This window comes from Crassostrea angulata, chromosome 5, assembly GCF_025612915.1.
Source record: "Crassostrea angulata isolate pt1a10 chromosome 5, ASM2561291v2, whole genome shotgun sequence".
NCBI classification, from domain to species: Eukaryota; Metazoa; Mollusca; class Bivalvia; order Ostreida; family Ostreidae; genus Magallana; species Magallana angulata.
In genome coordinates, this window is record NC_069115.1 from 13550772 (window position 1) to 13578164 (window position 27393).

Here is a 27393-nt window from a genome sequence, read left to right on the forward strand (position 1 = left end):
AAGAAAATGAAAGCGCTTATGTTAAACTTGATCTTTGTGTTTTCATTCATTTCAGTTTTTTATATATATATATATATATATATATATATATATATATATATATATATATATATATATATATATATATATACACTTGTTTTCATAAATATGATTTTAAGTGTGGTTGTTGGATTAGTTAAGTACTTAACAGAAGTAAATATATTGCTTTAAAAGCTACAAACTTTTTTTCTGAGAGATTTTTTGAGAGATTTTAATATTTTCAATTCAAATACTATGTTCATACAATTATAAAAAAAAATGTTATTATTTTTCAAGTCATGTACAGATCTTTTTCCTAACCTGCATGATCTGATGTCATACTTGTGAATAAAAAGTTTGACACTATAAAGTATGGTACATTGCCTAAAAGCCAACATCAAGTAGCTAAATACTAATAAATAACATTTCCAACATGAAAGCAAGTGAATTATTAACAATGCCAAAAATGAACATGGTTACTGTAATAATTAGCTGCAGTGTTGTACAAAATCAATAAACTAAATATTTGGCACAACTTATAAAGTTAACTTGGGTTTTGTAGATAATAAATAATGTATTATATATTGTAAAAATATTATACAATTCACAACATTTTCAAGGCAAAAAAAAAAAAGTCCACATATCTCATTCGCACATTCTAATTTGACACGAAAGAACAATCTTAAAGTTTATTACCGCAATGAAGCTACTTGAATGTACAGTAAAAATTTAAAGTACACTTTGCAACTGAACAGTGTCCATAATGTGCCTGCAATATATTTGGTGACTTTTCTATATTTTAATTGTGCAATATCATTGTAACCTTCGACATGTGAATAGAGTTCAGTCTAAAAATTGTACACATTTGCTAATTCATCTAGGAATGGGGTTAAATACAAGTTTCATTTGCAAAAACAAAAGAACAATATTTCCATCTGAAGTTATGTCTTAAATAAACTACGAAAATCTATTACAATTTGCAGTTTAGTTTTATGGTGTGTCTAACTGAGGAATAGTCAAAGCAAGATAACTGCTTCTGAGTAACAATGTCGTATATTATTCACCAAGAGTTTTTCCTCTTGACTATAACAATGAACAGTAGCAAATGTTTTAAAATGCCTGCCTTTTTATTATCAATTTGATAATTTTACTGACAATAACATGAATTGATTAGTTTCTTTTTTTTTTTTGATTGGACAAAAAAAAAATTCAAAAAAAAAAATTATTTCTAGATTAAAGTTAGTGGCATTATATGGCATCTATAAACATTTGTGCCGTGTGAATAAGGATATCAGTCAGATCACAGTTCATTTTGCATGGATTCATTATTCAAAATTATTGTACTTAATCAATTCTTCAGTAAAACACTTGATAATTTACTGAAAAAAATAATATTGCAAGAATCAGCAGTTAATTACATGTAAAAAATAAAAATGTAATAAACTAAAATATATGACAACTGATATACTATAGCAAATAGCAACAACATGGTTATATTACCAAAATATAACTTAAATGTAGCCTAAATCCTAGTTTGTGGTTTTTATATCAAATCATATTATATATTGTATTTCTTCCAATGATATTTTGTGCTTAGTCCACAATATATCACAACGATTTCTGATAAGCTGCAGCAGGAGAAAAAAAATAAAAACTGGTTGATCAATCACATTTGTATTTAACAAGCAACTGAAACATTCTTCTATATCTATACTCTATGAAGGTAGAAATGTAGATGTTGGTTCTGTTAAGGTTTTTTCAAGGCTTGAATCCAAATTACGCTGACCAATCAAATCCTGTGTTATAGAAGAGGTTCAGTCCCATTCCAGTCAACATTAGCTCCAGACCATCTGAAAAGAAAAAAATTGCAAATACTCGTTTTTGTTCAAATCTTCATGTTGATATGGTAAAAGAAAAATAGTGATATCTATTTTTGTACAAATCACCATGTTTACATGGTAATGGTATGCGGACAAGAGAGACTTACTTGGTTCTGATACAGTGTTCCAGTGGAGGAACTAGGTCCTCTTCAGAAGATGGCGTCTTGAATCCCATATCTACCGTATCTGTTATAAAAAATAAATCAATGCCATATATCTGTTATAATATATTTCTATAATGACAAATGACATTTCTTTATGCCAGAACATGAACATGGTTCATGATATAAATCAATAACGAGCGAATCCTAACAAACATAATGTATTTCACTGTACCTATGGTGAGTTTGATTTCCTCCTGCTGCCGAGCTAAGCCGTCGTAGTAATACAGATCAAATCGCCTCTCCGCCTTCCAGTCACTGATAAGCTCCTTCTTGATGGAGAATAAAACGCTGAAGTGACTCTCACTGCACACCACCCAGATTGGGTACTTTGGTGTTTTTAGATAAGTCCCCACCTAGAGCAAATTAAAGTAATCTCATAAAATAAGACATTTTCACATTGTCATAGAAGAGATAAATGAAAATCAACTGTCATTTCTTGATAATACTCAATTTATCAAAATCTTTAAAAATAAAGTTAAGGGTCATATTATTGCATGCAACAATTATCCAAACATTAATTAAACAACATTATTAAACAAATTAAATTTATCTAAAAATTAAATTTCTGACTTGAAAACCCCTAAGCATGCATAACTTATATGATAAGTAGATGATAGGTTATATAATATATTAAAAATTTACCATTGATTTGGTCATAGTTTGATGCTATACATATGCTATAAATAATCTAAGATTTATCCAAAAGAAAACCATAGTTAAGTACCTGACAGGATTTGTAATGTTCAAACAGTGAAAGCAGTCCTATATTTGACCTCCCTGTAACCCCCTTAAGGATTGTGACATCACTTCCTGTACCTGAGTCCAGCTCGATTTTGTCATTGAACACATTAGAATTGGCTTTCCCAGTTAAGTACAAATTGACCGTATCCTGGTACAGAAAAACACAACTGGTCATGAATTAGGCATGTCAAAAGAAAAGCAATTATCTAATGAGAAATTACAACATGTATTTCATTTCAATTTTTAAAAAAAAATTCCAAGATATTGCTAACATTTAGTACCTATAGATGGTTAGTCATTATGTAAGTAGATAGTAAGTGGCATTACCTGAGTACAGTACCCATGAGCTCCCATCAGCTTTCCTGTTGGTTCGTCCATATCCTCCCTCACCCTGCCAAACAAAATAAAGACTTTAGTTATTTTTGTATACATAGTACATGTAACTTTACAGCGATTTTACATTGTTTTTATACATTTTTATTTGCTGTTGGCAAGCATTTGAAAAACATGAAATGTAAATTTAGTAAAAGCTAAGATGCAAAGATAAACCAAGAATCGTCAATTAATCACCCTAAAGAGAAAATATATTTTTTAGAAGTTTTAACAATTGGGATTTCAAACTTAATTAACATTTTATATGCTGATTATTTCAGTAGCAGTTAATCCAAATACTGATCAATGTACATGATTATGAGAACATTGGTTGACCAAATCATCAATGGTCAATGCATCATGAGATTATTGTTAACTTATTGATAGCTATTAAAGTTTCTCTCAGTATGTCATGATAATGATTCGTACCAATATATCACAATGTGATTAAAGGGGCATGGTCACGATTTTGGTCAAATTTTATTTTTCTGTTTTTATTATTTGCAATGCTTTAGGAATGCATTTCTAATGATTAAATGAAATTTGGGTGCAAGTCGTTGAGTTTTAGGCAAGATACAGGGCTCACAATTCTTCGTCATGTAAACAAGGCTCGTGCCCTGTTTTTGTTTACATAGGTTCAATATACCAGTAAAAAATCTTTTTAAAGCTGGTTTGTCTATCTTATTATTGATTTCATTTAAAACATAAAAAAACGGTCTTAACGATTAACACATTTATTTTAGGTCTTAAACTGGAATTTTCACTTCAACATTCGAAATGTAAACAGACGCTTTGTTTTCATAGCGAAGAATTGTAAGCTCTGTAAATCGCTGACACTCAAATTTTGGTTGCCTATTAAAAATGACTTACTGAAGCATTGTAAACATCAAAATCGAAAAATTAATTTTTGACCAAAATCGTGACCATGCCCCTTTAAGGATATACCGGTAAGTAAAATATAATTATCGTAAAGTACAACGCACATACAAATTATATTGGCAAAAACTTAATTTTAATAATAATTCATAAAATTTTCATACGTTATAAGACTTGGGTAATAAAAAGAAAGAAACATGACTGCTCTATGCTGAAATTCTGGGTATGCAGTGACTGTTTTACTGAGTGAGCTCATCACCAAGACACTACAAACTTACCTACATGTACTTATACAACCATTGTCCATTTTTCTTTCATTTGACCTACCTTAATTTTTTTTACCAGAGTCTATTCTGCTCTGTTTTTGCTAATTACGTACATGTAACCATACTCAATATATAGTAAACCCTGATTTGATTATCATTGAGTAACTAATTGATAGCCAAGTTTCACAATTGAATAGAATTAAAAATGATAGAGGTACTTGTTAAAGCATATAAATCAGAGACAACCGACTCACTGGTCAATGTATCGGGAGAAGATGACGGAGTACAGCGTCAATATGACGCCCCCCGTCCCATCCGTCATAAAATGATGTACATTCTGTTTCAGAAAGCCCAGCAGATTGTCATAGGACTTGAAGTGATTCAGCATCAGCTGCCAAGAAAATTAACATTGTACAACAATAGTCTCTCTTATAATTTATAACATCCCAGTATAAAAAATGTTTTCACATGAATGTTCAAAATAGCATCCACTCTCATGATCAACAAAACAACTTTCATAAACATCATGTAAATGAAATCAATGATTAATATGTAAATTAATGTCAGTTCAAAATAAAGTTAATGAGCTACGTCAAGTTAATTTACTTACTGTCTCTGTCAGGTCATCTGCCCGGTACTTTGGTGCCCCTCCCTGAAACACGGCTTTCCCTGAACCTCTGTAAGACAAACACAGAGAAATGTCAGATGAGAGGCAATAAAAGCTTGTTTTCTTTTCTAAGCAAAGGAAATTCTACGAAAATTCTGTCAAATTTTTGTGCCTAATATATACAGTATAAATTTTACCCTCCAGGAATGCACATGTATTTTTAGTTTTTGTTTTTTCAAGTTGTTAAAATACCATTGGTTTATGAACCATTAGTTGTTCTTAAGTCTACAAATTTCTTTGAATATATATTCATTATAAAATGTAGCTTATTCACATTATTCTGGTTTCTATACAAACTAATTTTTATTTTGGCTTTAATTGTGTATACCTTTGCAAATCAAAAAATTTAAAAAAAATTAATAACTATCATACTTTATTCAGCAAATGCCCTTTTAAGCATTGCTGTTACAAAGATGCCAACATAAAGTAGATAAGTACACATTTTAATATAACATTGTACAGGTATTCAAGAGCATCAGTCGGTAATTGTGTTATTTCCCTTTACATAGTTCGTAGTTTAATTATGATGAAGCAATCTTAAAGATGCGGCACTTTTCACAGTCTACGTATCAAATACATATGCATCAAAATATTGCCCAGCCTAGAGTTCATATAGCACAGGATACATGTGTATACAGTTGTAATACAAAAGTTCTTACTTACATGGTGACTACTGCTGTTTTATTCTCTCCTGCTCGCCAGAAGATTTTGGCCAAAGCTGTAGCTAGGGCTTGACTTCTCTCTTCATGCGTTGGATCCCCGCTACAAGAACAAACAAATAATAGGAATAAACATGTACCATCTCGTTCCATGTGACAGTAACAATTTTTTTCTTCAAAAAGGCCTGATAGTTTCCGTGGTACTTTACACTAAGCCTTACAATCTTTTTAATTGTATCAAACACTTACAATCGTTACAGTAACTTTGGTACTTTACATTTACAATTATTTCAATGGTAACTTAACAATAACAATTACTTTAGTGTTACTTTACATTTATAATCATTTCAGTGGTACTTTATACTTGCAATCTTTTCAGCACCATTTTACACTAGTCAAACAAATGCATCAGTGTTACTTATATACACTTTCAATGGTTTCAGTGGTACTTCAGACTTTCTATTTTTTATACATATTACTAAAAATGTTTTATGCTTGTTTCAGTGACTAACGTACTTATAAACATTTAGTAGGAGCAGTTACTGTAACACAATCATTTCAAAGTTTCTTTCTGTTTACAATTGTTTCAGTCAGTCTGTGGTAATTTACACTTACATCCATCTCATTAATATTTTGGTATTTAACACTTACAATCGTTTCAATGGTATTTTGCAATCCCCAAACAACAGTTCCTGTAGAACACAAGCCTGTATAGCAGCCAGCACACCACAGGGACCTCCCTGTAACAAAAACATTATTATTTACTGGAATACTGTATACCTACACATCATAAACATGTATGGGTTCAATGTAGAAAAACTCAAACAAGCCTCAAACATTAAACTCATATAAAATGTACAAACATTAAACTCATATTACATGTAAATGTTAGAACATCTTTTTCTCGGACTATTTATCTTAAAAATCTGTTCTTAATATCAGTATCTCTTATTCTTTCTGTATATTTCGCTTGTATCTATCTTCTTTCTCTTTCTATTCTTCACCCCCCCTCTCTCTCTCTCTCTCTCTCTCTCTCTCTCTCTCTCTCTCTCTCTCACCTTTTTCTGGACTATTCCATACTGAAGCTTTGGGAGATCACAGAACACCAGACTTTGGTACCTCCACTCATCATTGAAACACTGGGTAGCCGACCCAAATATCAGGGTCTTCAAATTCTAAAGAAATACAGAGGAATTGATTTAATAATAAGTAATCATTCAAATTTTTATTTTACTCAATTTTTGATGAAGCCTCATCATCACAACTATTTCTCGAGGTGAACCAGCTAATAAAATTATCTGGTATATTATTATCCAGACAATCTTGATTGCAAAAATTAGTTGCCACAAAACAGTTTATCTCAGGTAAATCATGAATGAAAAGGTCACATTAGAAAGTTGGTTTTCAGTATTAATTGGTTTTGCATGCATGTCTCCACTTTCCAGATTTTCTCAATATTCTTATAGCTTGTCTTCCCAGGTTATTTAACAAGATCAAATAGCACATTTTAACTAATGATACAAAGTGTCTACATAAATTATCCTGTTTCCAGTTTGATAAGAGAAGTCTTTTACAAGAATTATTACATGAACAAAATGAATTTACATCAATTCCTTGAAAAAAAGAGAATTAAATTTCTTCACATTTGTATAATGCTTCTCTCTTAATAAATCTTTTCAATAACATAGACACTATAAATATTTGCTACATGTAAATGGATTTCCCTGCTTTTGATCATGTGTTATTCTACATTGAATGACTTACTATGGCAGTTTGTAGTGTTATTGGGCGGGCATCAATCAGGTTCTGTACTGGACGGTTCACAGATAACTTTGGTCCCAGGTCAAGGTCAGCTAAATCTGAGTCAAGGTCGTCACAATCACCAAACTCCAGGTCACCTACTTTCGTGGAAAGTTTTGATGCCACTGAATGGTTGGAGGATGGTCTGAAAAAAGATAAATGTTTATTTTTAACTGACAGTGTTTTGCTAAATAGGGTATGGTGCTATGGTTATATATTACTTGCACCGTCACATTCATAACAGATTGAAATACGTTCAGGTTAATTATGGTCCCCAGTATATGCCTCAGATTAATCCACTCTAAAATCAAGCCTCTATGAAAATATGATGTTAATTACTCAATAAAATATGTTTAAATTGCAAAAATATGATGTGTGTAAAATCTTTATGATATATACTTCTTGTTTAAAATTACTTGGAGTCAAATACTCACTGACAATATCTTATCCACATTTCATAAACAACTCTTCCACATTTATTCCTTAAAAATCTTTCTATAACAACAATACAACTTACAAATGATATTCCATTGATTGGACGATTTACTACTGTGGTGTACTGACCTCTGGCTCCCCCTAGTGGGGGGTCTGTTTGCTATACTCGATTTGTCTACACTGTATTCTGGGAAATCCTCCTCCAAGGATGCCTGGCGTCTCCCTGACGCTGATTTTGGTTTTGAAGGTTTGGTGTCTTCCACAGCCAGCACGTCCTGAATGGACGGCTTCCTTTCACGGCCCGCTACACTTCCTGTTGTGCCAGAAAGTCTGTCCTCATTCACTGAACTGCGTCTAGGTTCAGAGGTCAATTCGGGGCTGTCTAGAATTATTTTGCGGGACCCTGAGGTCAAAGGTCTAGGTTTGTTTAGTTTGCGGTTTCTTCCAGTGTCCTAAAAACAAATGCTACATATTAAGTTTAATCAGTTTTAAATTATCAAATACCATAAAGATGCTTTAAAAACAAGCAAATTAGGTTGGGGTTAAAGTTTGCGTTTAATTCATTGTTTCTCTTATCATCAGAATAAACATGAAAATTACACAAATCCAACTTAAGCTACGATAAACTTTCTCTAATCTGTGTGCTGTTTGACCTTTAACCTCTTGACACTGACCTCCAGATTACTTGTGATGGGTCCAGACATTCCTTTCTTCTTGGCACTGATGGGTCTGCCTTGGAGTCTCTGTGGGGTAGGGAATGAGTCCTTGGGGTCCTCCCTGTCCATCAGGCCAGCCTTGCCTGACCCCAAGAGTGTCTCCCCCTCCACATTGTCATCTATGACCAGATCCTGCGACCCATTCCGTACACCTGAAGAGTCAATATTGAGGTACATGTATGGCTTAGGAGTAAGGGGGAGTAACTAATTGTTTTATGCACTTAAGTTTTTATGGACACAACAGCAAAAATATGTTTTCATGTGTTTGTAGCAGCTTAAATTTGCAGATTAATTACATGTTAATCACCGTATGATCAAGAATGTGAACTATAATAAAATCTTTTTTAAAAATTACCTCTTGTACACTAGAAATATCTCATTTATCTATATATTATTGATACATGTACAACTAATTATAAAGAAATCTTAATAATCATAGCAAGCAAATGTCTTAGGGGTTTTAAGTGTTGGCCAGTAACCGATAGGTTGCTAGTTCTAGCCCCACTGTGGTCACTTGATGTTGTGTTGTGTCCACAGATAAGGCACTTTTTCATTCTACACTGTCTTAGGCCACCAAGCTGCAATTTGGTATTGGCTTACACTGGAGTTTAATCTGCCATGTACAAGTGTTTCATGGGAGTCAATTCAATGAACCACCACAGAAATCAAACATAAAAACAGCAGCCCTATGTGATGTAATGGTTTGGGGAATGATTGACTTAACTTTTAAATTATTATTAGGATTGGTTATTTTCCCTCTTAGTTCAGGAAATGTAACTTTTTACAATATTTACCTATTTACTGGCTTTAAGGACAATACCAAGTTTAATGTCCCCAAGACAGCAACTATTTATTGAGGCCAAGCTTAGGAAAATAGTAACCTCTCAGGGGAATAATTAACTTTCTATTGTCCAAAGAATCAGTAAAATGGTGTTTTATCATGTTTATTGTACCAATGAAAACTTTTTTGTCAGTGATGCAGAGTTTCTTACAGTGGACAAGTTAGACTTATCTGAGTACTTTGAATCTAATGTAAAGACTATGATAACACCAGAGGAAGTCTGAAATTAAATGTGAGGGAAATCAGACGCTGCCTGAGAATTGTTTTAATGACTAATTACCATGGGCAAATAGCACAAAAAATATTCCACGTTAAATGATCTATATAGAGATAATTACATAGCAAAGATATACAGAGGTGTGATAAAAATTATTATGAGATAATGTTTCCTAATATTACCTGTTCTCGACTTTCCTCCTGAGCCATAACTAGAAGAGGTAGGTCTATCAACAGCTGGGTTTATTAAATTAGATGCTTCGTTATTGTGGGTTGGCTGAGAGGAAGACATAGAGTCAGAATCCTGGGGCTGGGGCACCAAAATCAAATCACCTGGTTTTGTCAGCTCTAAGAAGTATTTGGTTATTATTTCTAGCATTGTTCTTAATGGTTCCACCATCTCCTGCAATAAGCAAATTTTGCTTTTGAAAAAACATTGGTAATTAAGACTTAAACTACTACAGCATTGGAGAGTGAATTAACTCGGCCCTTAAAGCTGAACACCAATCGTAAATAGGCACCGTCACACAGATACCTGGTATATAAACCCTTCAATTTCGTTACACCTGATTGCACACCTGAATCTCGTGGTCAATTTAATTCTTATTCTTATTTGATGTGCATATTCTCATTATTCTGTTTGTAAATTATATTTTGACCGTTTATTTGATTTTAGTATTCTCCTGGCTTGAAAAAATTGTGTAAAACTTGATAATTTCATCAGGACCAATTAACAGGGTGAGGCAAGATGTACAGTCGCGTGCCATAAATGAGTTCGCAAAATGGCCGCCGTAACATACTTTTTTTCTGTGAGGTAGATTTAAAGAAGAATATAAAGCCTATTTTCTACGATAACCATAATCAAAAATTGTCCGGTGATTCTCCGACTTTTTACTGCTTTTGCCGATGTTATTTTTTTAGTTATCCCCCTTTGGTAAACAATTATCGTCTGCAAACCGACATGGCACCCAACCGAGAAAAAATAGGGGAAGGCAGAAACAAATCGTCATACAAATGTCAGATGTTGGATTTTTTATTGCCTTAAACTGGAAGGATGATCGGAATATACAGCAAAAACTGTGAGGTAAAGTTTTAAAATACTAAAGACCGGAGTAAGGCTAAAATTGTAACTCGAAGTAAAAGTTGTAGAAAAAGGGCACCGTTAGATGACATATGACCGAATGCCGTTTTAGAGTCCCAAGAAATAACAAAAAATATGCTTTTAAGAACTGAAAAGCTTGATTTACTGCAAGATAAGAGTCTATGGTGTTGAATCATATGTGAATAAAACCGTAATCAGACTGCTTCTCACCAGTCGTTGTTCGGCACTTTACAAATCGCCGATAGTTTGTCAAAAAAGATAACACGAATTCAATGTCCAATTATATCGTAAAGGAACACAATATCAATACAATTTTGGGCATACATAACGTTCAGACATTAATATCATTAAACCATAGGAAACATATTGATTACACAAGTACAAAGGTCAAAAAATGAAACCCGAATTTTTCGTGATTTATGAAGAGTTGTTGTTTACATTTCGAGTAGTCTCCCGTTTTATTCAATACAAAGCCTGTACATCGCTATACCTAGAAAATTCTATGATTATTTCACTCCCAGGGATATAATACACAGTAATTTATATGTCTGCTAAGTCATTTTTACTTTGTTGTTATAAATAATTGGTTCAAAAAATTCAGGTGATGACGAGACCTACGTAAACGTCGGCCATGTTGCGAACTCATTTATGGCCAACTACTGTACGTCCACACAGGTTAGACCTCTACAGCGAAATACTTTAAACTGCTCAGAGGTCTGCAGCTTATATAGGGGTTGTAGGAATAGCAATGGTAAGAGAGATCGATCGAAATATGGCGGACAGTGCCTATTTACGAGCGGTGTTCAGCTTTTATAAGTTAATGCACATTATGAATACTATAACTAATTTGAAAGATTCAAACTAGTAGAACAAAGTTTTAATTAAAACATCCCTATATAAACCTACAGTTTTTACTTTATAATACATAAAATACAATTATGGACTCCATTGAAGGTCAATGTGTGGTAATATGGACCAATGTCCAGTTATATCGACCAAAGACACAGAAAGTGATATCGACCGAGCTTGCAAGAAACTGACAATTTAGTGACAAATGTCACATGATATAATTTCAGCCAATGAGAAAAAGGAAAATTATAGTTTTACATATCACTGATCTCTCTGTGCATGGTCAGACCTTGTTTCTCTTCATCAGTTTCTCAATATGTAGCTCTCTCATCAGCAGTTGTCTGTTACTAATGGCATTGTCTCCCCTTGGCATTTCATGGTCCATCATCTGTAGTGTTCCCTTCAGACCCTGAAATCAGAAGATGATTTTAGAAAATGTTTTCTATATTTCAGACATATTATTGCATAACTAAAGTATTTTTTTCTTTGTAACTCTGCACCCTCCGTGTAAACCTACCATTGACTCAAAGAATGGCAAACTCCTACTTGTAAACTTATGAGTTACTACATTTACCTTAAGGAATTTTTATTAGTTTCCCAATATGATGTACACTCTGATGCTGCATGTATTCTCTTTTGAGAAGTGGACAAGCATAGCTATATAGGCTATGCCTGTTCACTTCTCAAAGAGAATAGCGCTGTGGGAACATGATGTACATCATAGGAAAGTCCATATGCACGTAGTGCTTAGTGCATTATTAACAGAGAGTTTGTTTTGCATTATAACATTACATGTGTCAATCACAATATTCGAACAATCGATATTTCACCAATCACTCAGGTTATTAACTTGATAAGTTGCAAGATGGTTACTTTTGAAGATACTTTCAGTGAAAATAAATTAGCACATGTTTAGATAATTTGAGCAGTATCGACCCTGTAACCAGAGACAAATACAAATACAAATACAAATACAAATATTTTATTGGCACAAACACAATTACAATAATTGGCAAAGGCCCAATGAATATATAAGAACATCATTGTATGTTTACAATAGTTGCATGTACAGTATATATATTTTTACTGATCTATATAGATCAGTTTAACATTTCCTTAGACTAATTGACATCTGTGTTCAAAGCAGTCATTAATGAATTTAACAGTAATATTTAAAATAGTATGTATTTCACTATTTAAACATACATGTAAAATGTATCTTTCTTTGTCCAAGTTATTGGCAATATTTATTTTACTTATCTTATAAAAATTACTAAAATAGCTGTTCCTTAGATGAGAATAGGCTTTACATTGAAAAAGAAAATGAGTTTCATCTTCAATTGCACCAGGTTTACAAGCATTACAATATCTTTCATTCCTAATTGTGGCATTATATCTACCACTTTCTATTGCAAGTTTATGTGCACTTAATCTTATTCTACTAATAGAGGATCTCTCAGATCTTTTCCTGAGTATATCAACATAAGGACTTCTTTTTCTCATATATAATTTTTGAAAAAATGAAAGTTTTTCTGAACTAAAAATTTTTGATGATTGCTCTTGGATACATTGGTCAATGATTCTTTGCTTTATGTTTGGTAAAAAGTGTTGGATTGTGCTTTTATAATTACTAATGTTTGAGAATCCCAAATTGTCTAGGATGGTGTAACCAGAGACATAAATAACATTATTTATGTCTCTGATGTAACCAACGTTATTTTTTTAATGATTATGTGAACTGAATGTTTATCAATCAGCATGATCAACAAAACACGTTTTTAGAATGTATAAAACTATTTTTAACATGGAGCACAAACTCCGAACCGAATTATCTCGCAGAAAAAAGTCATTGTGTTACCTTTCTGCTGAGGAATTCTCGTACAAGAGATGCTGCGATAACTTCAGTGTATGAAGGATCCATTTTTGCATCTCAGACATTTAATTCTTGAAGACGACAACAGGCTCCCGCGATGTCTATGTAATTTTTTGTTTTTAAACCATAAACTCGTTGGTGCCCGCCATATTGAAACATTCCAAAGTAGCAACACCACTCTCGCGAGATTTTCCGATCCGAGGCGGTGCCCATCTTATTCGTTACCCTACCAATTTCCAAGCAAGTGCGATTCGGATTCGCAAATGCGTTGATGGGGTGGGAGGAGGTATTATTTGGGCGATGGACATTTCTAGCGTATATATAGGAAAAAGAAGAAATTTATTAAGATTTCCACTTTATTAAAAGGAGATGACAGTGATGCAGATGCATTACGTTATATGAGCATTTTTTTTTCAAAACGGGCATCGCCGCATATGTAGTTTTTGGCACCCCAAGGAAAGAAAAATGTTCATATAGGTTACAATGAATGTAATTTTTCTTTATTGAAAAACTACCCTTTAAAAATTGTCTAATTCATTTTCAGTAGATATTAATCGCATTCATTTCTCTTACTCTATAAAGAGATATAATGTTTCTGCTCTATACAATTTAAAAAAAAAAATTAAAAAAATAAATAAAAAAAAAATCCTTTTAGATTCTTTTTTTTGCGAATTACGAATGAATCAAACACATACGCACATGAAAAAACTGTCTGTAAATCTATTGAATTTCTTCATAAAATAGTTCCTTTAATTGAAAGGTGTTGCACAGGCGAGTAATTCAAAGCAGTAAATTAAATGTTGCAAGTAGCAACACGCATATTCATGGTTCTCTTCCCATAATGACGTCATACACATTTCAACTGCATGCTGCGCACATCGTATATTCTAAGTTCATAGCTAATGTACAATGCCAGTGTTAAATATATATTTTATTTATGTTTAATTTCTCAGCTATCCTTAACCCCTTTAGCATAGCCACAATTCTATCGGTTTTTCACGCACCATCTTCGATAGCTCGATATATCGAGCTACAACTCAAATATATGGATGAATATACACACAAGAGTTTTGTATCATCTATTACACGCGCGGATTAAAAATTCAAACTGTTTTGAATATACACATCAAATTACCATAATTGGGCCTCGGACATGCATCCCCTCCCCGACAGACAAAAATAATCCCTCGCCTAACCCTTCCTGAAAAATACTCTAGCTGGATCCGCGCACGTATTACTTGACGTTCAATTCTTTTTTTGCAACATACTTAGATTTTGGTATACTCGCTAGATACGGCCAAAGGTGACGGACCGGATGCATATTGATTTTTTTTGTTACTGGCGGAGAACATGTGATTCTGTGATCCGCCGCCACCCCTTTTACATCAGCAGTAGTAATTACGATACAGTCATTACAGCAATCAGCAGGTCTCCGTCTAAGGCCATTTCAACTGATTGCACTCCACGATAGTGCACGTAATTTGATTAAAAGCTACCAATGTCCGATACAAACGCGAGATTTAGTCGATCCTCGCGTGTTTAATGAACTAATTCATAATTAGTCTCTCATACAAACCCCGAGTATTTGGTCAGTGTAAACACATGTATATACACGCTGCAACCGATATTTTTTTCAGTTTGTTGTCAGTCACCAAACTGCGGCACTTCCATGCAAGGATGTTAGACTCTTTTGTGACATTTGCCAATGTTTGCAAAATGATCATTATTGTTTTAATTTTCATTCAATGTGAAGCGTTAGAGAACTCAAATTTGATGAAGTACGGGGATAAGAGTACTTTTGATGAGAATGGTTCATTCACAGCTGTAGAGTATAATTCTTCAACGACAGATCAAAATAGGAACATGTTTGATGCAAAAGACGAACTCATCGATGGCCCAACTATTGGAAACTACAGTGAAAGAATAGTCAGGAATCACAGCATAATCGATGTGGAATACATTCAAATGGACACTGAATCCAATATGACGTATGTACATGGAACGTTGATGACGTCAGATGATGACGTATCGCAAAGGAGCGCTATGTTTACAGCCACACCACCAACACACGATTTTCTTGCTTTAGGGGAGTCAAAAACGTACATTTGTCAGGCGGAGGAGAATTCCAAAATAATCACCACCCATTGGGTCATACCAATGTCTGTTGAAACATACAATAGCGTCCAAAAATCGTACACGGGTATTAAGGGATACGTTTCAATGAATGCAAGTGTAATGGAAATATTCAACATGCAAGCAGATTTCGCGGGAACGTACATGTGTGTCGGTTATGGAGAAAATGGCACGATTTCACGCCAAATGGAACTGGAGACAACTAAGCTATCTAAGTTAGGTTTTTCTTTGCGAATTACTATTGGACTGTCTGCCTTTGGTAGTGTAATTTCGATACTCTTATTAACCGTTCTCGTTTGCAAAATCAAACATTTGATGATTTCAAAGATCCAAAGAGGGAGGGTCAAACCTAACAGTAAAAAGACTGTTCATTTCAATATGGACGAGTTAAACTTGATCACGAAAAAAATATCTCAGTCAGATTACAGCTCGGCCTCTAAGAATACATTTTTGATTGACAAAGTTTCGATGAATTCAAGCGATAATGATTCGGTTTCAACCAAGAAAGACGATGGCGATTTCGATACGCTGCCTCGTTCTGAGAACGGGGATTGTCGAATGAACGAAAATCATATCACAAGCGTACCTATATTAATGGTGAACGGAACAACTGCCGATGTAGACATGGATTCCAGAGGCGACAAAATAGACAGTCCAAAGACGGAGAGATCTCCACCAAGGTTTCAGGTGATCGGGCCAACAAAGACAACGCAGGATGAAAAAGAAACAAGGTTTTAAAGTATACAGTCATACTACGTGCTGGTATTAATCATATGCCGGACTGTATTGCATGTAAGTGACAATGAGGGATATCAGAACGGCCATATGTTTAAAAAGTTGGGTGTTTTTTGTTTTTGTTTTTTTATTGTTGTATTCTTTTTACAAATACATGAGAGAGAGAGAGAGAGAGAGAGAGAGAGAGAGAGAGAGAGAGAGAGAGTGAGAGTAGTTCACACTTGACTTGCATTGCTACCATAACTTTTATGAATATCATAATGATGATTAAACTGGATTGCCCAAGTTAGACTAAGTCTTTTTATTCTATTTTATTTAGCCCCAAAAACTTAGTTTCATGCAAATACTTTCTATTTAAAAGATCTGTTATAAACTGACTGGACATTAATAAAAAGAAAATGATCTAATTGTAACGAGGAATTTCATTATTATTTTTTTACCAAAAGGGTTAAAGATAATTTTCGCAGACTGTAAAAAAGATAGATTTTACCTTGCAGTGTATGTTTATATGTATGTGGATAGTAATATATCGGAAACTCACCATACTTTTAGATATAAGCATCTCGGTATCGGCTTACCTGGAAATATTTCATTTTTTTTTTTTTTACAAATCTTACACCGATCAGTTATTCTAGATGAACACAATTTGATATTATGTATATATGTGGAAATCCAAAAGCACACTGCTACGCAAATTTGATAGTGTCGTGGAACTTGTGAAATCAATTAAAAAATGGATTTCCAAAAAAATTTAACGTTTTATATAGAATACATGGGTGTCATGCAGATGTTGCATGCTTACACTTGCGAACACAGGACAAATTATTTAACATCACACAATGGCAGCGTAACAGCATATAAATGCAAACTATCAGCAATTAATGAGGACTTAATCAGCTTATAATCATTATGTATCAGCAATAGTAATATAAAGCATCAGCAAATTATAAAGTAGCACATGACTAAGACATCATGTATTTAAGAGGTGTGGTTATATAATGGAAATTAGCATCTTTTACAAAGTATTTATTTATATTTACACCCACTAAGTATAATTCCCTCTATTTGTTTTTACAAAAATTAAACTGACAGGACTGAATTCTACACGTGCCATTTATCGATCGGTCGAAACTAGATTCAGCAACCAACAAAAAATCGTTATCGCACACGAACTCGTATATTATGAATGATGATTTTTCTGGCATTAATTTACATTAAAATGACGTCTGACAACTTTCTGATATGACGATCAAAAAATTACTTAAGTTTATCCTTCCGCGTGATTCAGGTAGTGCAAGTCGAAATGAGCGCTAGAGCACACGACAACTTTTTGAATACAAATATGATAAATTGTAATTCATTAAGCATCCACAGCAGGCAAATTTTGTTGACGTTTTAAAGCTGCGTAGTAATACACAGTCGATGCCAGAAAAATCTCACAATGCTGTCTCACAATGCTGGACAAACCGATCTTTACCAGTTGGTGAAGGAGCGGAGATCGTAAAATTGGGTCAAATGTGGAAACTCTTGGGTTTTTTACGACACCTCGGCTACGAGGAATACATGTATATGAGATCATGTATATACCTTTCCTGGAAAATATAAAAAAAGGTATGCAGAGTAATTTTGCGACTGATACGCCGAGAAATCAGGTGAATTAAAATACAGATTAAATCTGCATTATCAGAAATTTGTAGAGAACACAGTTAGAGCAAACCGGATACAACATATATACAGACTTGTATTGTAACATCAATTTGTCTCCTTTTCCCATTTCTAATGTATTTCAATTTTTTCTTCGAAATAATCAAACTATTCCAAATGTAACTGATGCTTGTTCCACATATAAATACTTTAACACTTCAAATGCTGTTTTAACGCATGCAATATTCAGGGAAAAAAGGTTTCTAAAAGGTAAGGTTATGTCAAACTTTTAAAAATTGTTACACAAAAACATAAATATTTTGTCATTCCTTTGTTTATTAAAATGACAGCAATCAAAAAAGAAATACTCGATTAAAGCTATCATAAAGTATTGCAGTAAAATTTAAATCAGAGTAACTGTTGTGTTCAAAATAAGAGCATTTTGATTAACAAAATTCAAAGCTTTCCAGAACAGTTTGTATTCATCGTTCGTCTTAATTTTTAAGAAGAGCAACAAATTCATTGGAGTGTTTAATTTTTGTGACTTTTTTTTTTTTAGCAGATCAGAATTTCTTATTTTCATTATAATTTTGTTTTTAAAAGTTGTTTGGAAATATTGTGTGTAAGGAAAAGAGAAAGTTTTTAAATTCTCTCTGTATAAGATTGCCGGTCATTTTATGTGTTTTTTTGTTTTATTTGTTTCATTTTAGACAATTAGAGTATACTGTGGTTTCATCAATATTCGTGGGATCAGTTTTCATGGAAAAATAATACAAATGACCGTGAGGTCCAAAAACACAAATTCATAACCAATGGACTTATCAAGTAAATGTAGTATGCTATCATAATTGCACTCCAATGAATATTTGATTCCGTCGATCAACTCAACAATGAAATCAACCAAAACTGAGAGAAAACTGATAAACCACAGTATAGGCGATCTTTCTACGCATGTCATAACCAAAAAAAAAAATCCCGAAAAAACAGTAAAGAACCCATATTTCCTATTAAATTTCTTTCGAAAACTAAATGAATGCATCGTTTGGGAATAGAAGTCAGACAAGAACTTAATAATTACTTCTGACGAAGATGATTAAAAAAGTACATGTCTAATTGTAATCGTATAACCAAAGAATATAAATAGAATACTATGTTTATCATTTGTCGCAAATTATATTACAAAGAACACAATCCAAATCAAAAAGGGAAAATCAAAATTCCTTTTTCTTGACCCTGTTTTTCATATCTGCATCCATATACACCCCTTTTTGCCAAAAATAAGCCTTTACAAGTCAAAGTTGATGGAATTTTCCTGAGTCATTGACATTTAAATGCATTACACAGACATTTAAAATGAGTAACGTTCCTCTTATTCTTATAAAAACTTATGAAGCATCAGAGGAACGTTCCTCTTTTCACTTCAACAGAAATCTTCACAAAGAATCTGAGGAACGTTCCTCTTTTCACTTCAACAGAAATCTTCACAAAGAATCTGAGGAACGTTCCTCTTTTGACTTCAACAGAAATCTTCACAAAAAATCTGAGGAACGTTCCTCTTTTCACTTCAACAGAAATCTTCACAAAGAATCTGAGGAACGTTCCTCTTTTGACTTCAACAGAAATCTTCACAAAGAATCTGAGGAACGTTCCTCTTTTCACTTCAACAGAAATCTTTATTAGAACATTTTACTCTGCATTTGTGTTTTACGACATTAAAACTATTTCCTTTAAGTATTGTGCAATACCCTGTGCAGAGGGCGCAAAATTGTAAACCCGCGACTGACCTTAAGTTTATTGTTTCTATACCCCCCGCAAACAAAGTTTGGGGGGTATATAAGAATCACCTTGTCCGTCCGTCTGTCCGTCCGAATATCCGTCTGTTCGTCTTCTGTGCAATTGGACTTAAAAATGTTTTGCTTAAATTAATTGTAAATAATTGATGTGCGATTGTCAACATTTTACTGGAAAATCCTGATTATATTTTTAATATCTATCATGATGCAAATTGATTTGTTATACTTTCATGTTAAATACTGAAATCTGATTGGTTAAGACGCAGTTCATAATCTGTTCTATTACCTTCAGCGTTAGCAACGCACTTAGCAACGGGTAACATTAAAAATGTTACATGCGCGAAAATCATGCGCGTACGGTTCGCCGTAGAATTCACGTTATTACTATCTAAAAGCAGTGATGTTTTCTTTAAAATTAAGACATTCATGATTATTATTGCAGGGATGATTTTCACCCCTATTGCACATGTAGCTAATAAGCACAATTGAAATTTAGAAGACATGCTAATTATGTCACTTATTAAATAACTTGTTTAACAAGTGTGCAAAATTACTCCTGATGATAGCGGGTTTGCAGCCCATAATTTAACAATTTTAAATATAAAATCAAAAACTTTGTGTCAAGCCGCTGAAACAACAATATGATGTTGGTTAAGTAATATAAGGACTGATGAAAAAGGGTGCACACACACACACACACACACCGTAAACTCGAGGTCACAACTCTAAGCACATTATGAGCACTCAGTTGGAGCGCAGTCATTTGTTAGTCAAAGTTTGTAGGAATGCAGTTACACGCCGCAGGAGCTGAGTAGAAATCCCTTGGTCAACTGTCACATTTTCACCTTGTAAAAATTTAAAATACAACTGTACAATGTTTTTGAATTTCCCAGCGAACCCACAGCAATTCCAGAAATATAACAGTATCGTGAAACTCTGGGGGAATGCAATCTGGTGTGACAGGACCTAAGCTTTGAGAAAACAATCAGGTTACCAGAAATTTGCATTTGTCAAATTCTTTGAGCTGGATGATAGTAACAAACATTAGTAAAAGGATGTAAAATTTGAATTACAGTTCTCATATGAAATGCAATCATTATATTAATATATATGTAAATTATATCTTACACTAGCTAACAATTACCCCCACCCCCTTCCTAATAAAATCACAACATACACAAGCTATAATTCAATAGTGTACTCGTAGTTTAGATAAATCTACAAATCTACCTCTGGTATTAGTAGGATATTTTAGGTAAAAAAAAACCAACTCACTTTTTGGCTTTCTTGAAGTACCTCATGTTTATCAACTAGAAAATATCTAATATCAAAATACTCCAGTATATTCTGTAAATAACTTCTCAGCATGCATGGTCAATAGAAATGTCATGACCTAAAGCCCATATTCCTCTGCTACATTTGGTTTGCTAATGTCACCGCCGGCTATTCATGCACATGCTAAGGTCCTCTATCAGATGTCAATCACTAACTGGATGCTGATAAGATGTTCGGGGTGTGCTAATAATAGTAACTGTGTGAAATTTGAGAGCTTTCAACAGCAGATCACTGCTTTAGGAACAGATGCAAAATGTGGTCGCAAATTTAATTTAAGATCAACGCTGCATGTGTACTTTATGAAGGTGAACAGAAATATTGTTTGGAAATTGCAGTTGCAAACTTCGCAGGATGCTTGCATCAAGGTAATAAATACTTTTATTATATCCAAACGTTTAAAATACATAACTGAGTTTCTTTTGCTCTTCTGCTTATTTACTACAATCAAGGTAGTTGCAAATCTAAAGCATTTAGATTAAATTGATACAAAATTCTTGATTATCTGATATTTAAGAAAATTATTGTAATCATCAAATTTTGAAAATGATGTGCAAAATTAAAATATAATCATAATACAATGTAATGTTATAGGTGATGATGATTGGCAGTGACAAACTATTTTGCCTTGTGGATTTTGGTTTGAAATCACTGCATTTGAATTGTTTGCTGGTCTGGTGGATGGGTGGCATTAATTTGGACAGAGCTTGATCGAGATGAAAGATGCTTGAAGATTAAGGTTTGTTATTCTTAATTTAAAATTAATCTCACACTATAGCTGTCCTTCTGGGACTAATACTCCCACAAGGCTCTTTTGAAACAGAGTAATCGGCTAGCCACTTCTCATTTTACAGGTTATCAATTTCCCCTACAAATGCTTATCAACACCATTGCTAGGAAAATGGCCCTCTTGGGACAAATGAATTCAGTAACACTATAAACTCCATTTACATGATGTGAGTTTTAAATCTTTCAAATCAGACTTTGTAAATAGGAAAATCATAAACAGATATTAGGTCATATGGAATAGGAACATGCTCTATTTAAGAAAAAGTTAAATATTAAATATATGATTAATCTGCCGAAATGAATTATCACACAATTGTAACCTGTACAAATGTGAAAGGATTAATCTAATGAGTGCACAGGGGCCCATTTCACAAAGCAAAATTAATTAAGACTTAAAGTTATATCTTAGGAAAGAACTTTTTCCTTAAAGTTCATTACTTATTATGAATTTTAACTTTAAGACAGGTAAATTGATGTTTTAGGAACAAACTTAACATGGTGACTGTTTATATTATATTGAAATGAATTATATGCACATTTAAGTTGAACAAAAATACTAGATAACTGGTATCATTAAGACTTTTTCACTTTACTTCTAATTTATTTAAACATGTTTTATTGAAAAAATTCAATAGGATTGGACAACAGGCATAGCTAGCCTATGTATGTCCTCTCCTTGTAATATATCCACTTTACTTCTAAACTGAAAACATTAGAACTATTAAATTATACATATATTTCTTCAATTAATTTCTTTGGTGTAGACTTTTAATTTTTACAATTGTTTTAGATTATCTGGTTGCACGCGCAGATGGATAGCGGGTATAAAGCTATAGCTAGTGCACTGATGATAATTAAGTTATTCATGCCTGAGAATTACTGATATCTTAAAAAGGAATAAATACTACATAAATACTCAATTAAAGAATGACTGGATGATTTGTCCTATCCCTCCACAAAATTAACTTTTCTTTTAGGGGAGAAATGTTAGGTGTTTCTTCATCTTATTTTTTTTTGTCGGGAAAGGGGGTAGGGGGTAGGAGTTACCGCAAATTAAGTGATTTGGGAATATTGATGCTAAATCATCAATGAGAATGCTGTTTCATTCAGAAATTTTTGCCTTTTATCCTCACTTCTTCTATCAGTCAATATGCATTTATTTGCAGCGTTTTCTTTTTAAAAAAAAACACCCTATTTTTAAATCAACCCTGTTAAGCAGGCACGTAGCATCAGGATGTAAAGAGTGGGGGGGACCCCCCCCCCCCCCCTTAACTTTTTCTCACAGAAAACAATTTTCTTAAATTTACATATCAAAAAGTGAATAAACATGGAATCCCCCCCCCCCCCATTTTTTTTGGAGCATGTAAAAAATTGAAGAGAATTTTGATGAAACAAACATCAAGTCCTTAGTATAACAAGTCAGAATTTATGATGAGCAAATATTCTGAATAATTTATGCTTCTAAATTTCAAACAAAAATAAGTTTGATTAAGCTCATCAAGCTTATTTACAGAATCTAGTATTCCCTTGCTGCAACATTAAATTGATAGGATGAACAGAATCTGAATTATACAGCTTTCTTGTTTGACGTGGTTAATAATTCCTGCTTTATTTAAGTGATGCAAATTCCATCTGCTCAGCTGTCTGGCTTAAAACCAATAATTTAGAGCTGTGAACCATTCTCATACTCACAAGAATGACGGGCCCCGATAACAATAGCTTTGGGATTTGATGTGAAGTGTTAAGATCTGTTGCCATCCAAAAAAAAATAATGCAATAATACCAATGTGTTTTAAGATTAGAGCAGAAATTCAAGAGTATATTGATGTTTGGTAGATTCAAATCAAATTCATGCTTAAGTTAGCTGCAGGACTGTAGCTCCCGGTCTGAAAAAATTCAGATGGACGACCTGGGAGCTACAGTGCCTCCCATAGTAAAAAACTGCAATTTACGGCGCACAAAAAAATGCGCTAGGTTTGGACTGATTAACCTTATTTTCACACAAATTCTGTAAAAATAATTAGTACCATTAAATTCTTTAGTAAATTTACTACTGACGTCGTCACTTAACTTGTCTCAGATTTTCTCTTAACATGATAACCGACCTCGGAAAATGAAGTATGTTAATTTACGTCGAGATCGAGAGTCGCCATTTTTAAATGTAAACAAACTTGCACCACTTCAATTTACAAAGCTGGTGATGGTGTTTAAAAGACTATCAGAAGTAAGTGAAGTGACGATATCTGTAGTAAAATGTCCGAGGAATTTTTTGGGATCAAATATTTGTACAGAATGTGTTCATAAATGAGATTAATAAGTCCAAAACTAGCGCATTTTTTTGTGCGCCGTAAATTGCAGTTTTTTACTATGGGAGGCACTGTAGCTCCCAGGTCGTCCATCCGAATTTTTTCAGACCGGGAGCTACAGTCCTGCAGCTATGCTTAAGTATCCTGCTTGGATTCTGTAAATGTTTAAACGTATTTAGGTATATAGGTATTTATATCTGGAGAGAAATATTTGTTGTACAAATATCTCTCTCTCTCTCTCTTGTGCTACATCTCTCTAATTTCTCTCTCTCTTTCAAGTTAAGCAGTGAAAAACTTATGTGACCTTTAATATACTGGGTATTTCTTCTTAAAGAATGTCAATACCTAAATGTATGTTTGAGAATTTGTGTGTTATCAACAAAAATAAGCATTACCACCAGATCTTCATTATGAAATGAAATAACAGGAAGTTATTTAGCGATGATGAGTTTTAATGCAAATATGTATTATACATAGATTCTATAGAAGATCTGGACATCCCCCCTGGGAGGAAATCAATGAGGCCACAGAAAAGTTCAAAAGCCATCCAGCCAGTCACACAGTATGAACAGAAGATAAACAGAACAGAAGATAAACCTTGACTCATGTCAACCATGTATCGAAGACCGAATTAAGTGAAAGTGCTTTCTGGAAAATGCAGCTCTACTTGGGAACTCCATCCTGAATTTGATGGATGCGAGCTTTATGTTTTTAGTAATTATAAAATCATATGCACTGAGACAATTATTAATATAGTTAAATTTTTAATTATATAAACATCTAATCCAATTACAAACTAAACTTGATATTTAATATAAAAAGAAATATTAATAAATTGGTATTCTTAATTACATGCCTATGTATGTCTAAGCTGTTATTTTGAATTGTAACCCAAAAATGCAGCGATAAAAAATATTAAAAATTCAAACTCTTTTTTACTTTATATCGAGTAATCAACTTAGAAAATTTTAGCTGATCATCATCAGGACTGAGCGATAGTCAAGTACTCGAGTACTTGTTAACATCCTTAATATTTACGTAAAGTATAACATGTTTAAATGCTTATTTGATTTAAGATTACCGGTATTTTGCTTATTGCTGTTTTTACTTTCAATTGGAACATTCTTCAAGTACCATGTAAAGGTTTCAGTTAAAGAGAAAAGAGGAACGTTCCTCAAGATTCCTCGTGAAGATTTCAGTTGTAGTGAAAAGAGGAACGTTCCTCAGATGACTTGTCAAGATTTCTGTTGAAGTGTAAAGAGGAACGTTCCTCAGATGACTTGTCAAGATTTCAGTTGTAGTGAAAAGAGGAACGTTCCTCAGATGACTTGTCAAGATTTCTGTTGAAGTGAAAAGAGGAACGTTCCTCATATTCTTTGTGAAGATTTCTGTTGAAGTGAAAAGAGGAACGTTCCTCAGATGAAGTGTAGAGATTTTAGTTTAGGTAAAGAGGAACGTTCCTCTGATGCTTCATAAGTTTTTATAAGAATAAGAGGAACGTTACTCATTTTAAATGCCTGTGTAATGCATTTAAATGTCAATGATTCAGGAAAATTCCAGAACTTTGACTTGTAAAGGCTTAATTTTGGCAAAAAGGGGTGTATATGGATGCAGATATGAAAAACGGGGTCAAAAAAAAGGAATTTTGATTTTCCCTTTTTGATTTGGATTGTGTTAAAGACAAAATACTCTACAATCTACAATGCCTACATCCTCATTAAAACGGCTTTTAGAATGTTATTGACATGTTTTAAAGAAATGATTTTAAATTATAAATAGGTATTGAGAATACTTTAAAAAAAAATCAAAACGAATGTAAAGAAAATGGTTCATTTTCTACGTAATTCCCTTATATTTATAAAGTTCGAATAGAAAAATATTTTAAATGAATTATGACGTCATTTTTGTAAAAGGACAAGGCTAAGACAATCAGTATGAGTGACCAAAGGGGAGTATACGATGTTTCAAGCAACTCGGGAATGGACCAGAGCAACTGTATCAGAAACTGTACTGTACCATACACATGCTGCGGCGACTGCTCTTCGAGTGAGTCTCAATTAGGGGGTGCTCCCATTTTGTCTTAAATGTGGAATATATGTATAAAAAGTAGGACAAAAGATGGAAATCTGAATTTTTGAGTTAAGGCAACATTTGAAAAAAAAACCTCAATTATGTGTATTCAACACAGTCAACGAGTCAACGGAACACCTGATATGCTTTTTTTTAATTCTACAGCAACTGCTCAAACGTATCTTAATGGTCCTTCTTTTTAAAATAACAAGAAAACGCAATTGCTAAAAATAGATGAGAAATGTTTATTATAATGACATATCCCTATTAAATTACAGTAAAAAAAATAACGTGCTGTTACCAAGCAGCTTGGGAAGCGAACAAATTGGTCTTGACACTCATTTTCTTAAATCAACTTTACTTACCACAGATCATGTTAAGAGACAGTAAAAAATTAATTACGTGTCTTCTTCTTGTTTACTTTACATCAAATGTATATGTAGTTGACCTCCATCTGGTCTATCCAGTGGCAGAGTTTTAAATATTCGTTCTAGCTTTAATATGGTTTGTATTTGTAGGCTACAGTGGATGCTGCTGCTTTCCCTGTGTGCTTAGTGATATTACAGATAGACTCGGGAAGTGGATATGCTTTCTGTGTTTACCGTGCGAGGCATTATGCGAGGCATTAGGGTACTAGTTGAGTTTAGTTTCATTAAACAAGATTTTATTTTGTCGAAGGCCCTTGGTGTAGTCCCCTAAACAAAGCTACCATAATGTAAGCGATTAACTTTATTTTGAGATTTAACATTATGCATGATTTAAATGCAGAAAGAATTGGAAAAGATACTTTATTACAGACCTTCCCATATACCAGCAATATACATGAACAGTAATTAAAAAGTAATAAATCAAGATGATTTTATTTTACAATATGTTGTATTATGATATATTTCAGGGATCAGATTGTGTAGACTGCATGACAATGTGCTGCCCCTGCACATGCACTGCATGGCAGATGGATAAAGAATTGGACGACATGAATCCCTTAATCTTATAACATTATTTATATGGAAGGACATATAAAAAGACGTTGTCTATAGTACCAGTATTTTTTTAATTGAGGCCTATGGAATTTGTTTGATAATAATCTTTTGAGTGCAAAATTCAGTCCTTTGA

General features: G+C 33.3%; 1 protein-coding gene across 1 annotated transcript; it reads right to left on the reverse strand.

Annotated features, from left to right (window-relative positions):
• Positions 1-266: 266 nt before the first annotated feature.
• LOC128183341 (probable ubiquitin carboxyl-terminal hydrolase MINDY-4) lies at positions 267-13662 on the reverse strand. The gene is made up of 16 exons (XM_052852308.1): positions 13461-13662; positions 11892-12011; positions 9835-10054; positions 8553-8746; positions 8008-8330; positions 7408-7588; positions 6702-6818; positions 6295-6383; positions 5648-5746; positions 4928-4994; positions 4572-4708; positions 3131-3194; positions 2787-2951; positions 2235-2415; positions 2006-2084; positions 267-1868 (listed from the first exon to the last, which is right to left on the reverse strand). The coding sequence occupies exons 1-16, from the start codon at positions 13521-13523 to the stop codon at positions 1820-1822; spliced, it is 2148 nt and encodes a 715-aa protein (XP_052708268.1). The 5' UTR covers positions 13524-13662; the 3' UTR covers positions 267-1819.
• Between the last annotated feature and the right edge of the window lie 13731 nt (positions 13663-27393).

What these genes read in the sequence shown, in the direction of transcription:
- LOC128183341 (XM_052852308.1), bottom strand. Translation starts at nt 13,523, where the DNA reads ATGGATCCTTCATACACTGAAGTTATCGCAGCATCTCTTGTACGAGAA. An exon ending in AGGAGGAAAGTCGAGAACAG is followed by an intron (nt 8,747 to 9,834) that starts GTAATATTAGGA and finishes TTGACTCTTCAG; the next exon opens with GTGTACGGAATGGGTCGCAG. An exon ending in CTCATGGGTACTGTACTCAG is followed by an intron (nt 2,952 to 3,130) that starts GTAATGCCACTT and finishes TTTCTGTACCAG; the next exon opens with GATACGGTCAATTTGTACTT.